Here is a 17,891-nt window from a genome sequence, read left to right on the forward strand (position 1 = left end):
GAACTTGACCTGAGTGGCGGGGTGAATCTCAGGACTAAAAATGCCCACAAGATGCTCTCTCCAAATGCAGTGTGGAGTCCCATCCCCAGGGCTGTGGGTGTTGCTGCTCTTTGAAGTAGCCAAACTCCAAGTTCCTCCGTTGGTAATTTGTAAAACATGGGTTCAGAGAGGAGACATTCTATGCTAATTTCTGCTTTGTCTTAATTTTAAAAAGTTGCATGGGGACTTACGTTCGGTCCGCCTCCGTGCATCTTCAGAGCTCGCACGGTGGCCACCAGCACCACCACATTGGGCACCAGGCCAGAAGCTCGGCATTTGATGTTGAAGAATTTCTCCATCCCAATATCAGCCCCAAAGCCAGCTTCAGTCACTGTGGGGAAGCAAGTTGGAAATGGCTGTTATCTTCTAAAAACAACAGAAGGCTTTGCAGTAATTAGTAAGGAGGGATAAGGATCCAAGCTGAAAGGACAGCTCAGTCCTCCCCAACCCGAGCTTCCTGGGTGCATCTCCTGCAGAGCTGAACTTACACTTTCCTACTGCCATGGAGAATGTTCACCTGGAAAGATGGCTCTCTCCCTGTTTTGCACCACAGGATTGAAGGATTCATTGCCAAGGCTAAGATTTTTCTGTTATTACTATAACTCTAAACAAACTTCTGTTTTTTTTTTTTTTTTTGGCAGGGGAGGTGTGAGTACTGAGGATTGAACCTGAGGGCACTTACCACTGAGCCACATCCCCACACCGTTTTGAGACAGGGTCTTGCCAAGTTGCTTAGGGCCTCACTAAGTTGCTGAGGATGGCTTCAAACTTGAATCCTCTTGCCTCAGCCTCCCAAGTGACTGGGATCACAGGTGTACTCCACCATGCCCAGCTCTATTTATTTATTTTAAATAAAGCTTTTCTTAACACAGTCGGGGGTTTTCAGTTTTGCAATCAGGTTCCAAGCTATATCAAAGGATGATGATGATGATATAAGATCCCTTCTTACTTATTTAGAGTCACTGAACTTAGTGTCACCTGGTCATTTCTGTTGACTGATAAAATTCAAGTTCAAGTTGTATGGCTTAAGGATGTTGATCATGAGACTTGAAGCAAGACAGCACCTTTATTCCAGAATCACAGAGGATGCTCATCTCTCTGTGTCCCTACCCTTGCAATTCCCCCCCTTCCCCCCTCCCCCCCCTTGGCAGAAATGTTTCTGTGGCATGCCTGGGGGTGGATGACAGAATATTAGCACTGCCTTCCAAGACAATGGGTCAGCAACATCCTCTTCACGCCCAGGGGAGGGCTCTAGAGCCTTGCCACTGGACACGTGACTTTCAGTTCACAGCTGCTGCATCACCTGGGAGCTTTTTAGAAATGTGAGATCATGGGCTCCCGTAAGACCTACTAAATCAGAAGAACACCTGGAGAAGTTCCCCAGGTGAGATGCATGTCTATTACAATTTGGGAAGCACACTCCTCCAGGAAAGGAATACGACTGATGCAGCAAAAAAGTAAATATTTATGGACTCTGAAACCAAATACCAACAGTACAACCAAGGCTAAAACTTATGGAACAGATAGGAATTGACAATAAGAAAACATTAAGGTATAAACCAACAACATTTAAAACGTGAGCAAATTTTATCCCTAGATTTTAATAAGAATAAAAGGAAATAAAACTTCACACATGATTTCAAACTCTAAATACATCTAATTCTTTGTTGTTTTATTTTGGTATTTTATATGCCTAGAGAGTTTTTATGAACTAGGTGTAACTTTGCAGTTTTCTCCTTTACTTTAAAATTATAATTGCTTTTCTGCATTATAAACGTTCAAACTTTATAAGTATCAGCTAACTGATGTACCAAGATTTATAAGATGGTTCCTCCTGTTATGGAATATTTGGTTTATTTCCAATAGAAACAATGCTACACTGAAAATATCTGTGTACATGGGCTTTAATCTCTTTCAAATTATACTCTTGGAATAAATTCCCGAGGGTGACTTACGGTGTCAGAGGATATAAAAAAATTTTATGACCACTGATATGTTTCTGACAAACCACAAGCTATTTCTTGAAAAATATCCAATTTGGAATGACTATAGCTACAAGCCATTTTTTCTTTATTATATTTTCTTTGAACCGACAGCAAAACAATTTAAAGAAGTGAAGACATTCCTTTTTATATAGAATTTGGGACAATTCTGATTTTTATTACTCATGGTCAAAACTAGACAAGATTTCTTACAGCAGCAGTTGCTGCCTCAGGGGTCTCCACGGAAGAGCAAATATTAATATCAGCATGTTGGCAGACCCCAAAAGCTGAATCATTTAGTTAACTTTTGTTAAGGTCATTACAGGCTGGGGGTGTAGCTCAGTGGTAGAGCGCTTGTCTAGCATGCACAAGGCCCTGGGTTCAATCCCAGCTCCCCTCCTCGCCACTCTGCCAGGGTCTCCTAGTGCAGGAACATTTGGTTGTCTAGGCAGCCTTATGGAAGGGATTACATGGGATTGTCCAGTTAGTGTCACAGACAGGATCTTCAATCCCTTTCATTCATGCAATTTTTTCAAAAAATGTTTTTTATTATTTTTTCTTCTACATTTTTTGTTGGTGCATTATCGTACATAATGATGGAATCTGTTGTTATGTATTGGTACATGCACACACTGTAATAATCATTCATGTAGTCTTGGTCAGTTATTTAACTTATTTGAGTCTCCAGATCCTCATTTAACTTGGGAAGATTAGGTGAGATAATCAGTACATACAAAATACCAAGTTTCTGTTTTCTGGGACCTTGTAAGAGCTCACAAAACGGAGGCATCATTATTACCAAAACTACACTTCTCCTGCTTGCTAGAAATCATACTGAATTCTGAGCATTTGTTCAATTCTGCAATGTCTAGGCCTTTTTCTGGTGGAAGAGCCCCGTCTTAGGTTTGCTTCCTTCATGCCCGCCCAGGAAGAGGGGTTGTCTGTACCCCTGTGAGAACGGCAGGGCAGCACTGTGCTGGGGTAGAGCCTGGGCATTTGGGGAAAGGTGACAGGAGTCCAAAGGACAGTCAGGATCTTCCCAAGGAAGTAAGGAGTCAGGGGATGGAGGATGGTAAGGGAGGGGAAGAGATCAGAGGGGGAGAGAAAAGAAGAGATTCATAGGTAAAGGTGAGAGCAAGAGCCGAAATCAGCCTGTGAGCGAGCAGGGAAAGGATCTGCTGAGACAGAGAAGCCGTGACTCCCACCAGCAAGGCCCTGTCGGTGCTGAGGAGCAGGGTGCAAGGAGCCAAAGTGGTCCACAGTGTTTCCATGATGTAGTGTTTCGGAAAGCTGTCCAACCTGGCCCTGTAGTGGCAGGTGGGCTGCTGTGGACATTTTGCATGCTGGGGGCTGACCAAGTGCTTTCTGAGCTGTTTCCTCCAGAAGCTCCTGTTGGACAGTGAGCTTCGAGGACAGGGCGCATGTCTGAGAGATTAAAATCACAAGACATGTACACGGCACTGGACAAAGGTACAGATAGTCCCACATTAAATACAAGTGAATAGTAGAATAGCAAGCTCTGAAACACTTGGTCACAAACATATATTGTCATTATTGAATCCCTTTGGAATAGTCAAAAGCTCAAATTCCCTTCAAAATATCTCTTCCTCACCCCTGATGCATGGTTCATGTTCTCCTTTCTTCCCAGGCTCCCTATGCCTCAAGGGAAAAAATCTAGGTGTCTTCACATGAATCCCAAGGCCAGCCTCATGTGAACCCCAGACACATCCCAACCTGCACTCCCATTTCACTCTCCAGGAACATGGAGCCCCCTGAGGAACCCACGCCAATCACACCACTTACCCTCTGCCCTCGTCTCCCACCCGAACAGTTCCCTTTCTCCTGTCTGCTGCGGAGTCTTTCTTATGAATATTTTTCTTAGACGTCGATGGACCTTTATTTTATTCATTATTCATAGGCGATGCTGAGAATCCAACCCAGTGCCTCACCCATGCCAGGCAAGCACTCCACCACTGAGCCACAACGCCAGCCCCTGCTGCTGCTTTTTTAATCGATGCATCTCAATTATATGGAACGGTGAGTTTCACTGTGACACAACTGTTCATATATAAAAACACAATCTGACGAATCTCATTCCCGCCCCTGCTGTCCCTCCTCCCATCCTCTCCCTCTACCCTACTTACGACAGCCCTGTTCTTACCTTTGTATCTTCCACACATGAGGGTTTTGTACTCAGGGGCACTAAACCACTGAGCCACATCCCCAGCCCTTTTTTTGTATTTTATTTGGAGACAGGGTCTCTCTGAGCTGCTTAGGGCCTTGCTAATTTGCTGAGGCTGGCTTTGAACTTGTGATCTTCCCGCCTCATCTTCTCAAGCCGCTGGGATTACAGGCATGCGCCACTAACACCTGGCTTAATTCCATATTTTAAGAGACAAACTAGAAACAAACAAATAAATAAGAGCTGAAATAGTGGTAATAAAGAGACTTCAGCCAGGCATGGTGGCACATGCCTGTAAACCCAGAAGCTCGGGAGGCTGAGGCAGAAGGATGGAGGGTTCAAAGTCAGCCTTAGCAACTTAGCAAGGCCCTAAGCAATTCAGTGAGACCCTGTCTCTAAATAATAAAATATAAAAAAGGGCTGGGGATGTGGCTTAGTGGTTAAGCACCCCTTGGTTCAATCCCTGGTACCAAAAAAAAAAAAAAAAAAAAAAGACCTTCAGTTAGGGAAAGGAAACAGGATGTAAGGATATAGTTATAAAGGTCCAGGGACTTAACTGCTAAATGCAAAGGAAATATGGAGGCAAATCACGTGTAGAAAACTGAACTGAGTGCCAAGTCCTTGCACTTTGAAAGCTGTTCTGAAACAGAGCATACAGTCACTTTCATGTTGTTTGCTTTTGAATAACAACAGGCTGCCAAAGAAAACAAGGAACATGGGGAAGGCAGGCTGATGTGTTCACAGTATTTACAAAAGTGAGGACCCCATTAATGAGCCATCACCAATAACTAGCAGCTTGGAAATTGAGGCTGCAGTGTTGTGTATCTATGTCTGAGTACCCCGGGGACCTTCACAGGAAGGAAAAGGGGACAAGTCACTCTTACTAGCAGGTTCTACTTCGTAGGGACTCCCTGGAAATTGCCAACACGTGGGATCTCTAAGTTGAGATTCCCTAGCAAACTGAAATAAGCAATTTATTCTTTTATCACATTTGCTGCTCTCAATAAATTTAAAAAGAGATACAGGCTAGAGAATGACTGAATATTAAATTTGACCGACTGCTCTTGAATCATAAAGCAAGTCCGCTTAGTGAAGATCTGGCTTTCCTGAAAAGCAAGCAATATAGTCATCTCAAAGCCACATGTTTAATAAGGCTTGCAATAAAGTGTTTGCACAAGTCACAACAATTATTTGTCTTGGCAATCTCTGTTCTCTTTGTTATAGCCATTCAGCTCACAACATGAATGAAAACAGGAAACGGTGGCTGACAGTCTTATTGTGCCGACACAGAAGTTATTAGACAGCGATCTGTAGCTTGATTCAAACTTCAAAACCCGTACGTACTCGGCTCAGAAAGGAGGGTCAGTGGGTTCAAGCTGAGAAGGGACGAGCCATTCAGATCAACACTGTTATTAACCTGCACAGGAAGCCAAGCTCTGGGTGCAGGTGGAGAGTGAAATACAGGACAGCTGGCTGTCCATGACGAACCCCAGGGCACCCAGATTTCTGTTATAAAGATTAAACAGAAACAATGACAATGACGAGCACAGGAATACTACCACAAGGGCACTCTGGCAGGCATGCCCGGAATCTGTGAAATTCTTCAATGAGAGATGGTTTGTAAGTAGGTGTCAAATTGTTCTACCATGTCCCTAACTTACCATACGCACAGAACTCCGATTTTAAAGTTGCTAACAGACAGCTTACATAAGAAACCAAAAATAAACCAAAAAACCAAACAACAACAACAACAAAAAAACTTGAACAGCATCCCTTCAAAGGAAGACCCTATAAAATGTGGCTTGTAAGACTGGAACTGTGAGGGAACTTTAGGGACAGTGGTCTAGCCCTGTCCTGGCTCCTGAGTCCAGGCAGGTGGTCGGCTCGAGATAATGGTGTGGAGCCCACCATCATATCTGGGTCCCTCTGCTGCCAGCCAGAGCTCCCCCAGCACATGGCACACTCTGCTACTGGGATTCCACTCCAGAGTGTTTTTCATTCAATGTGTACATCACAGAATTTAGGAACAGCTTTCATTCCTCATTTGACAATTGCTGAACCCCCACTCTGCTGTCGGACACTGGCAACTGCACACCAAGGTCTCATTTAGTTAAACTGCCAACACACGGAACAGGATGGAAGTGAGAAAGATTAATCAATTGCCTAATCAAAAAGGAATATGGTTCTGGCCTTGCCCTTTCCCCCTCCTGAATTCCCTTTGGTGTTTTATAATTTTTCTTCATTTTTTCCTGTATGAAGGTAAATTAGAATTTGATGGTTTTGTATTTGCTTCTGGATATTCTTGTGCTAGAGTATGTTACCGTGCCCACTCTGCAGAACCACAAACCATCAGCGCAGTTCAGTTGTTCTTGACAAGAGGCAACTCTGCCCCACCTCCCTGGGGACAATTAGCAATATATGGAGACACTTTTGGTCGGCCCTGGCATCTCGTAGGGATGCTTCTCAACATCCTATAATGCACAGGGCAGCTAATCCCCACTCACCCACCTTCTTTCAATAAACAAAAAATGTTCTACCCAATATGTGCACAGCACTGAGGCTGAGGCAGGCCACTGTCCTTCAAGCAGGACAAAGGAGGCTTGTGCTTTCTAGAGGCTCCCTCTGAGAATATTACCAATGCATTAGATTCTAGACTGAAAGACTGAACGAACTTATTATGTTAATAAATGATTGAAACCCTATGCAAAATGAGATCCTGAAATATGAAATATCCCAGTAAAAATTCTTCTCAGCACCGCTTTGATTTGCTGCATTAAGTAGACTCACTGCAATTTGGCAGTTTCTGGTGATGAAAACTAGTGACCAGGTGACTACTGAATTAATCTTGTAAGAAAGAAGGGAATGATCAGGGAGAAACCTTCAGTATGGGACAGCATGCGTGATGGCAGCTGTAGCCCTCCTGCTAAAACATACATGAAGGGGAAAGGATTATTCTGAGAAACTGAGTCAGGAGGGGCAGGGCCAAATGTCACAGTTACTAAGCGCTTTCTGTGCAGCAGGCGCTGTACCAACACTCTCATTTTACCCTCCACCACTTGGGAGGGAGCTTTCTCCTCCTCATATAGTTTATGATGCCAAGGAGCAGAAAGTTCAAGTAATTATTGCCAAGGTCACACAGCTATTAAGCTGGCCTGAAAGCAAGGCCATTGTGACTTGAACTGCAGTCTCTGCCAATGTCCCTGCTCCACATTGCCTTACCAATACATCAACCAATCCCGCAGCATTTCTCTAGCTGAATTGCTGGATGGGTTTTGTTTTCAATGAAAATCTTAACACCTTGCACTTCCACAGCATTTCAATCTATAAAAAGTAGCTCTGTATTATTTTCCTGACTGAGAGGTGAGTGTGCCCAGATTTGTTTTCTAATTGCAAAATGGTCCTGCTGTGATAGCAGAAATAATGTAAGCCACAGTCTTCTCCTTTATATCTCTTCCTTCCTTCTTTCTTTCACATACTCGTTTTCTCTCCAGAGCAATTCACTCAGGGATTACTAATCACTTCCTCTCCTAGTTCTTGGACTATGTGTCAATATAGATGAATCCTGGGCAGCAAGAGGAGTGTTCTGATGAACAAATATGACCTCGGAGAGAGGACACTCCAGGGACCAGGTCCACCTGGACATGGCACCCCAAACCAAGCAGAAATAGGCCACACAGGCAGGGTACACTCACCGCAGTGGCGTGCCCTTCTGGGGCTGAGGGGACATTGCTACTTGCCGACTGAGCAGTCAGATCCCAGATACCCTCCCCCCCTCCCCTCCCATATGTCAGCTCTCCCATTTTTGGGTGAGGAAATGAGTGACTCCAAACCTCCAGGTTGAATTTTCTTTCCCAACCTCAACTTTTCATCAGCAGAACGCACACAATAATGGGACACAAGGGAACCATCGCTTTAGCTCTGAAATTCTCAGCTTTGCTTTTCCACTGGGGGAAACCCTCCTTGGAATCTAAGGTCTGGTTGAACTAAGGCACCGAGAAAAATTTCCCTTGAGTTTCTGGCTACTTGAAACAACGGAATAGTGTCACCAGAGTTGCAAATTGAATTTCTGTCTTGTTATAATCACCATGGAGTCATTTATCTCATGAGTACTCAGAAGATAAAAGAAATGAGAATGGTAGGATTTCATAGTCAGTTCACAATGGAAATGACTTTTCTGTCCAAGATACATGCACTCTAAATACACACACACACACACACACACACACACGTACAACATATTGACTACTCTTGGGTATGAAGTTGAATTTATGGACCCTGAGAGATCTCACAGAAGAACTTTAGCAGCCAGCTCAGCTCAAAATGGGTTGACATAAGAAAGATGTCTGTGAAGAGCAGATTTGGCCAACTTCATCTTCAGAAGGATTTCTTGAAAACAGATGGTGGTTGGGGGGGGGAACACCTGTAGCTTTCATTCAGTTTGTACTTTATTTTCTTTCAATGAGTCAGAAATAAAGAAACTTTGTGCAGGAAGAAACAAGGTAGAGGTGGTTCAGGCTTCATTCTGAACCATCTGGGCTGTAATTCTGGCACCTGCCTCCGGCTAACTTAGGAGCAGCCAAGTTCAAGGTGACAGCGCCCATGAATTCCCAACTCCCGCTCAAGGTGAGCTAGCCTTGGAGGAGTTTAATTATTTTTTTTTAGGTGACAAGGATGAGGCTAAGTAAACCAGGATGAGTCATTAAATTAACCACTAAAAAGGCTTGGCATTGTTGCTATAGCTTAAGAAACAAAAACCAAAAACCTCTTGATTTAGAACATTTTAACTTTGAGGATCTATCTCATCTCAAGACCACGAAATTTTACTAAAACCTAAATCCTTTCGGCATTTTAGAGTTTGTCTATTTAATCTATTATCCTCTTTGGTTTTTATTAAGTGTATTAGGCTCAGATTTCCATAGAGTATAAAGAATCAACTGGGCACGTATTTGGAGACCTAAAGGAAGAAGAAAGCAGACGTCAGCATTAATCCTCCTCGCTGGCTTGGTCTAGGCCATGTTTGCACACACCTGGGGGAGTCTGCCAGGGGTGTAGACCATATAAAAAAGTGACTGGGTGTGTATTTAGGGAAGGCAACAAAAACAGATTCAAAGTCTAAAGAGGACATAGGTACATTTTTAGTGGCACAGTAATGGAAATTTTAAAAATACCGATAATGCCACTTTGATGTGTTTTGATGTCAGGCTCCAGAATTCCCTTCCTTCAGCAAGTTAATTGGTTACAGACACTGGTTTGCTTTATTTGGAACCATCACTGATCATCTTTTTTATAAAATGATTTTTTTTCCAAATTTAATTTTGGAAAAAAAAAAGTTCAAATGAAAATTCAATTACACGTGTTATTTTTACCTCCCATAAAAAAAGCCCAACTGAATTAAATTTAAGAATAATGGATTCTATCCAAATAGTTCCCATCTTCTTGTCAGGAGCACACACATTTGTTCAATATCATGGCTGTGATCAGGGCTTTAACCTCCTCGGTTTTTAGCAAACAGTAGTGTTTGTAAGTTCTGGCCTGAGGCCTGAGATTTTGGATGACCACACTGGTAGAGCTAGTCTCTTGTAGCACCTGAGAAGTGGACACTAGGAAGTTATCATAAAACAGAAATGAAATCTGCCAGGCGTGGCTACTAACATGCCTTAACCTAACATAATGGAAAGAAGAAATACAGCATTTTTAAATGAACAGTTTTTGAAAACATGCCCAAAAAGGGGGGGAAAAAAGTATAAGTGTGAAGGGGTAAATACACTTTATAAAGTCAAAGCTTCCCAGGAAAGAACAGTTAAAAAAAAAAAAAAAAAAGAAAGGCAATCACTTTTTCTGGACCATTAATACAACTCAGCAAGAGAAACTCTGACTGCTGAATTTGAAAACAAAGTAAATACACCAGCATTTCTATAACTTATAGAAGAAAGACTATAGAAGAAATGAAGGCAGAAGGAAAATATTGAAATTTGAAGTTGTAATGTATTTACTCTAACATTGACAAAGTAGGCAGGATGCAGACTTTTGAGCCAAAGGCAGAGGCCCATTCGTGCATTACTTTACCAATTTATGAGTTGCAAATTGCACTTTTAAAAAAGAAGAAAAATGGAAGATACTGGATACACCACACATCATGCATAGTAAGCAAAACTATATTATCTCACTGGGTGGGGCAGTGCATGCTGTTAATCCCAGTGGCTCAGGAGGCTGAGGTAGCAGAATCTCAAGTTTAAGGTCAGCCTCAGCAACTTAGTGAGACTCTGTATCAAAGTAAAAAATAAAAAGGGCTGGTGTTGTGGCTCAGGGGTTAAGAACCACTGGGTTCAATCCCTGGTACCCTTACCCCCAAAGTATATTGTTTGAAAAGGTTTGAATGTGATCTTGCACACATGTGATTGTTATATATAATGTACTTCTGATCTGGATTTCAAACATTCGTGTCTCTGCACAGGTTTTTACTTCTGGCAATTTCTTATGTAGGTAGGGAAGAGCTGGTTTCATGGTCATATGTTACAGGCAAAAGAAGAATTGCTTAGGCCCTGCCCGTTCTGCTCAGCGTTGGTACCCAGAGTGCAGGAGGCTCCCAGGGAACATCTATCCCAGTGTATCTGCCACTGATTTATATTTAGGGCCACAAAGCACCTTATAGCCTGAAGGATGAGGAAAAACTGCACAATGTATTTACTCTAACATTCCACCTCAAGGGGAGACACAGTGTTATTCTCACTGGTTCTCTGACCCATTCATTTCCGCAGAGATGGAGACAAATGTACCCTGAAAAGAAATGAACAATGTGAAGAGAACACTGGAGAGCTTCATTCCATTTGATTGTTTTCTTTGCTTGGTGGGATACACTGGGAAGTGGTCCCCTCCCCCAGTCCCCACCCCTGGCTCCCGGTACTAGGAATGGAATCCAGGGGTTCTCTCTACCACGGAGCTACATCTCTAGCCTTTAAAAAAAATTATATTTTTTTGAGATGATCTTGATAATTTGCCATGGCTGACCTTGAACTTGTGATCCTCCTGCCTCAGCCTCCAGAGTAGCTAGCATTACAGGTGTGCGCCAAGACCCCTGGCTGGAAAGTTGTTCTTTAGAGCAGCAAACAGCCTTCCCCAGGGCATATCTTTCTATGAGCAATGCTCACATCCTTTCAGGAAATGTGCCTGTGGCCAGTGGTTTCACGGCCCTGGAGGGCACACATGTCCTGGTCCTTGGCGAAGATAAAGGAAACGAGGCCACAGCGTTACCCAGGTGTCACAGTGCTGTGCGTGAGGAGTTGGGCCACATGAGAACAAGAGCAGCTCCCCAGGGAGTGGAGATGGGATTCTGTGTTCTCCTCTCCCCTGGGACCCGAGATGGCTCTTCCTTGGCCCTCATGGCCACCATACCTGGAAAGTGGCCAACCCAGGGAGGAGCAGCGGAGAGAAGCACACAATTCAGGGACATCACAAAGATGAACGAGGTCCCTGGCTGCCTCGGGGCTCCCCTCAGCTTGCGGGGCCGACTGCCGGCTTGGAACCTGCACTCCGAGGGCCGTGCCTCCTCACGCCGACTTGCAGGGGACCTCAGGCCAACATCTGTCTGGAGACACGACACCCCAGTTCCCAGGGCAGCTCTTCAGCCTGCAGGAGGATCGTTTTGTGCCGAGCGGATCTTCTAGAAGTTAATGGCGGCTTCACCTGGCTCAGTGCCAGGGCAATGCTGGTGCCTCGGGCTCAGCAGGGACCAGGGTGGAGCCTCGGAGCTCAAGAGACACCAAAGGTAGAAAAGCAGGGAAAGGAGGGAAGGAAAGCCAAGTGCTGGACATGCGGTCCCCACTGTCACTGGGCTCACATCAGGAACAGGGCAGGGAAGCTGACCCAAGGGCTCGTTAGTGACCAAGGTCGCTAAGGTGGACCCACAGTAGCCACATTCCTCCCCCGCTGGTGTAGCTGCGCCACTCTGGGAATAGAGGCAAGGATAGCGCTGTCTTGCTTCCGCTGAGTCCTTCCAGAATGTGTCCTATGCCCTGGCAGGAGGCAGCCCTGCTGCCTGTCTGGTGGGACGGCCCAGCAAGAATCAAGGAGCACACTCTGGCAAGGCCCGGAGCCCACATTTGTTAAAACCCAAACCATAAAGGACAGCCGTGAAGAAGAGGGATGGCAACGCTTCTTCCCTTGGTTGACTTCCAAAACGAATATATTGTTAGAAGAAGGACACCCTGGAGCTGCCCAGGTGACAGATTTCACAAGGAAACGGTAACAAAGGATCATCACAATTCTCATGTCCCCATCTCGACCCCATCTCTAAGCCCAGTTGGAGTTGAGACTAAAGTTTGTTCCAATTCGCATCTTCTAATAAAAAAAACAACTCTCACTTTGCCACCTCTCCTTCCTCCTCTTGGGAGGTCCCCAGCCTGGTTTTATGTCCTTAGGCAGAAGTGAATCTAATGTGGGTACCAAATATGAGTATTTGTGTTTTATAGGGAAATATCAAGCATCTATAGATATTTGATTATTATATTTATTATCCTGGCAAAAGATACACATTAAAAACAAAGTTTGGGGGCTGGGGTCATAGGTCAGCAGTAGAATGCTTATCTAGTCCTGCAAAAGCCATGGGTTCAATTCCCAGCACCAAGAAATGAAAAATAAAAAACCTCCTCCCAAACAAAGTTTCATTATGCCTAATGGGCTTACAGAATTTCTGAGAAAGCTTCCTGAAGGGCAATTTGGGGTTTTCACCAGCAAATATGGTAACCTCCGTCAACATAACGTAGGTCACGCACTGAAGCTGATTTCACATCCGGATCTTTTCAGTTAACATAATGTGCTGCATTTCCCTGTGACGTTAACAGATTTATCATGTAACAGTCCACTATAAGAAACACTCACGGCTTACACAACCGTTTGCTCGCCTGCAGACGTGTCCTGAACTTTCTCACGAGTGATCTCTGACACTGTAAGAGCTCAAGGCTGCCGGTGAGTCTGGCTGGTGCAGAAGATAACCCCAGGCACAGGTCTGCAGAGCAAGCAGCAGTCTGCTCCCTACATCCTAGCTGGCTACTGTGCACAAGTTTTCAGACAGGAAATGGAGATGGTGACAGATGACATGGCATTAGCCCAAACAGTGCATGACCAAGCCACCTTTCTGTTTGAGGGAGATCATGTTGAATCACAAAATCTCAGCTTCTCTTATGGCAAGGTGTAACTCCAAGGTTGTTAATGAGATGTAAATAGAAATATATGTGATTTCCTGGAAACCTCCCGAAAAAGGGTATGGCCTCCTTCCTCTTTCCTACTGGTAGGATACAGCTGCGATGGCTGGGGCTTGTGCACCACACAGCACAGAGCCTATAATGTCCAGGGGCTGGTGCATCTGCTCGTATTGCCTACCCTGAACTTCTTGTATGTAAAAGAAAAGCAAGTTTCTATTAGCTTTGGATCATCTTTCTTCATGGTTCCTGTTATCTGTGGGTGAACCTAATCCTGACTGATTCATTATGAAAATAGAGCCTACTTAGAAACACTATATAGCACTTTTCATTTCTATCATTTCGGTTTGCACATTACTTGAACGTTACACAGTGTTTTCTTTCTCTGCACAACATTAACTCTGGGAATGAAGTCAAGGTTACATTTCTAATTTAGAAGAGATGTGAGATTTGCTCAAAGTTTTGCTGATGAAAGAACTGAACTTTTAGAGGCTGAGATGTGGCCAGAACTCTTTGATGGACACCCCAGAGCTGCACCACTGAAGGTGGTGGAGAGCAAGCTCTGGACACTGAATTAAATCAAGACAACAAGAAACTGGTGCATGTGTCAGTATGGAGCAGCACAAGATAAATGTGTAGGACCCCAGAGGGTTTCCTGTTCATCTGGCTTTAAAAACTGTTTTTGCTCTAAATTTTATCTCTTCTGTGCACGGATCTGCTGAACAAAGAAGTGTTTTTTTGGAGACAAGAAACCAAAACCAAACCAAACCAAACAAAACAAAACCCCTCTCTTTTTATACTTGTTTTAAATACTTTAAGAAGCTATATTATAAAACTATTGCCTCCCCCTAAAAAGTAATGCCATCTACAGTCAACCAAAAAAATCATGATTTTATAAAACAAACAAAAAGACCAAACAACATTGGGGAACAACTCCAGAGGAGGTATGTACTGAGATTGCTGGTGTTTAAAATGCAGAATATTTGTGTACGCAAATGCCTGAACATATGAGAACATTTAAAACTCATTAGAACATGATGGAACATTTCAATGCTGGAGAAGGTGGTATTTTTCTTGGGGTGGGGGATGCCAGGCATTGAATTTAGGGCCTCACACATGCTAGGTGAGTGCACCTACCACTGAGCTACACCCCACTTTTGTTTTGTATTTCATTTTGAGACTCTCACTAAGTTACTGAAGCAGGACTTGGACTTTGGATCCTCCTGCCTGAGCCTCTTGAATTGTTGGAATTATAGTTACAGGTGTGAGTCACTGTACCCTGCTGGGATAAGGAGATTTCAGTGGATGAATGAGCCACCTTCACTGCCCTTGGGAAGCAGGCCACACTGGAAACCACTGAGAAAACTCATGGTTTGCGTCATTTCCCCACTTCCGTTTGCAGACAGAAAGTTCTGACCCTTGCTCTGTCTGCCTGACCTACTTTGCCCAGTTATCGCCCACATGTCCCAAGGGACATGCAAGAGCGAGGACAGCTATGCACAAAAGCCATCCACACTGCTAGAAAGTAGTGTAAAAGGCCTGGCCCATAAGTATCCCTAGTGACATCCAGATTTGGCTCCCAAACAGGCAAGATTTGACCACCTGCCAACCACAGCTGCCAATCTTGGTTATAGCCTCAGTCTCCCTCTTAAATTACAGACCCACATTTCCTCCTCTCCAAACACAACTAACAAACATTAACATCCTGCCACAATCGCTTAAGGTCTGCTTTTCAGATCTGCAGCTTTGAGCTGAGGTCTCCCATGGTCTGGCCTGGGTCCTTCTTCTAGTTCCCTCCCTTCTTCCCAAGTCACAACTCTTATGACATTAACCCTTATCCTGAGCACATCTGCCCGCTTTTTGTACATATGTGTACGTGCATAAATAGAATACAGTACTGCATCGTGTGAACTGGGACTTTGCAGATGGTCCCCAACTTAGAGTTTGGAATCTGCAGTCAGCAGAAACCTACGGTTTTGAATTTTCATCCTTTTCCAGGCTGGTGATATGCAGTGTGATCCTGCCTCATAATGCTGGGCCAGCAGTGAGGTAGATCTGATCCCAGTCAGATCTGTGACCAGAGGGGAAACAGGTGACACTCCATAGCATGCGGTGTTGCTCAGGTAGGTGTCGAGAAGGACAGATATCTGAAATACATCTTCAACTTACGATACCCTCAGCTTATGACGAGTCCATCAGGACATGGGAAGAACGCCTGTAGATACAATTCCACCAAGTGTTTTGCCGCTCTGTATTTCTTGGGGTGGGGGGCTGGGCACTGAGCCTAGGGCCTTGCACGTGCTAGGTAAGTGCTACTGCTACTGAGCTGCTCCTCCAGCTTTGGTTTTGTATTTTATTTTGAGACAGAGTCTCACTAAGTTGCTGAAGCAGGACTTGGACTTTTGATTCACCTGCCTGGGCCTCTGGCCTTGTGACTGTTCCCAGGAGAAGCACTGCTGGTTGTACATGGTGCACGTCCCTAACTGGCATGGAGTCTTCTCTTGGGAAGGCAGCCCCCTTAGGCAGCACTGTGGCTTGTCCTTCCCATTACTCTGCTTCAGAAAGGTGGAATGATTCATTTGATGGGGAACGGGGGTTGGAAAGAAACACCATCTTACAGTGGAGTCCTGGTAACAATAACTTGTCTGCAAAATCATTCAGGAAGTCCTTGTGGACTAGAAACCATATGATCTCTCCTCCGTGAATTTTAAAGACACTGAATATTGGATCCCAATCTGTCTTCTCTGCCCCATCTCTGGGCTGACACAACTATCTGTGATTCTCTGAACACAGACCAATCTTCCCCTTTCTGGTCCTCCTTCACTGAATTATATCTTAACCACTCTGCAAGGCTCGCTTAGATGCCATCTCAGGAGAGTCTTACTGGACCTAAGATTACTGTCAATCTGTCTCCACTGGTAATGGAAAGCATAATTTTTCAGATGAACATTTATTATATTCCACTCCAAAATATGACCTCATCCAATGATGAAATTTGCCTCCCCACCTCAAAAATTTATGAAACCACCCCAGAATCCACCACCTATGCTCTACACCTATGTTCATTGCTTGTTCTAGGCACATGGTAGAGTGCATTTCTCCCTGTCTCTGTGTGTTACATTACAGCAGATTTTCCGAATCAATTCTTTGTTTTATAAAATATTACAAAAAATACACACTAAAAATTTCAGAATACCAGGTTCCATAAAATGGAAGTATGATTTCAGTCCCTGCAGGGAAATAAAAGGGATCATTTGGTATACATCAAATATTTTCACTGCATATAAAGATACACAGCATTACTTTTAAAAAAAATTGGAAATATTACAAATATTGTTTTAAAAGCAACTTCATTTTTTACTTTTTATATCCTGAACATCTTTTCCCTATTACATTATTTATTTATTTATTTATTCTTGTTAACAGCCTGATGTCTGTCTGTCTGTCTGTCTGTCTCTCTCTCTCTCTCTCTCACACACACACACACACACACACACACACACACAAAATGTTTGGCCTTTTTCTTGAAGTTTTATGCTTTAATTTCTACATTAAAGTATAACATATCTTTATTTTGAGAACACAGTTCTATAGAACTCTAAAGTTTATGTTTAAAAATTGTGAGCCAGGACCTGGGGTTTGGCTCAGTTGTAGAATGCTTGAGGCCCCCAGTTTGATCCACAGCAGCACCAAAAGAAAAAAAAAAAAGTCTGTCAAATGTCCAAACACCAGGTCATCAGCAATCCACCCAGTCACTACTAATTTGAAAAATCATCTTTATCAAATTATTTTCTACATTTAATGGAATCTATATCAATTTAAGGGTACTCATGGGTGCCTTTTAAAAAAAAATTCCATTCCTTTTAGTCCACTCTTTTTGTTTCTGTGGCAGTGTTCCCTGTTTGACATACATCACCCTGATTTCCTTTCTGAAGTTAGTTAAGGCTTCTGTCAATATTCCTAAGATTTTTATTTTATTATTTTGCAATCTAGACAAATGTTATTAACTAGCTCGTACCCTTCACAGCTTTGATCGTAATCACTGCCCAGCAATTTTATAGTATTTGATGATTGCTTAATACTCAATATTCCCAGAGTACCAACCCCCCAACCCCCCAAAACATGATATATACCTCATTATTTATTCAGGTGTTGCTGTACTTGTCTTTCAATAAAACTTTAGACTTTTCTTGCTTTATGTTCATTTCTTGTTAAATTAACTCTAGGGGGTTTTATAGTTTGAGGAACATGAGTTAATGGGATTATTTTCCCCATTAAAGTATCTGTTTATTGCTGATATGAACTTTACATATTTACTATATATCCAAGTAACAAATGAAATGTGTATGTAATAAGTATGTAAAATAAATTTGTATAAAATTAGCATGTAAAATAAATTTTTAGGGGCTGGGGATGTGGCTCAGCGGTAGCGCGCTCGCCTGGCATGCGTGCGGCCCGGGTTCGATCCTCAGCACCACATGCCAACAAAGA

At 43.4% G+C, this 17,891-nt stretch overlaps 1 protein-coding gene across 2 annotated transcripts in view; it reads right to left on the minus strand.

Moving 5' to 3' along the window:
- Positions 1–17,891, minus strand: part of Mthfd1l (methylenetetrahydrofolate dehydrogenase (NADP+ dependent) 1 like) — a 188,460-nt gene that overhangs the window by 80,519 nt on the left and 90,050 nt on the right. For both annotated transcript variants that reach the window (XM_026399935.2, XM_026399934.2), the window contains exon 21: positions 231–370. In XM_026399935.2, coding sequence (XP_026255720.1) covers positions 231–370 — 140 coding nt within the window. The remainder of the gene's footprint in view (positions 1–230; positions 371–17,891) is intronic.

Source organism: Urocitellus parryii, chromosome 8 (assembly GCF_045843805.1).
Source record: "Urocitellus parryii isolate mUroPar1 chromosome 8, mUroPar1.hap1, whole genome shotgun sequence".
Taxonomy (NCBI): Eukaryota; Metazoa; Chordata; class Mammalia; order Rodentia; family Sciuridae; genus Urocitellus; species Urocitellus parryii.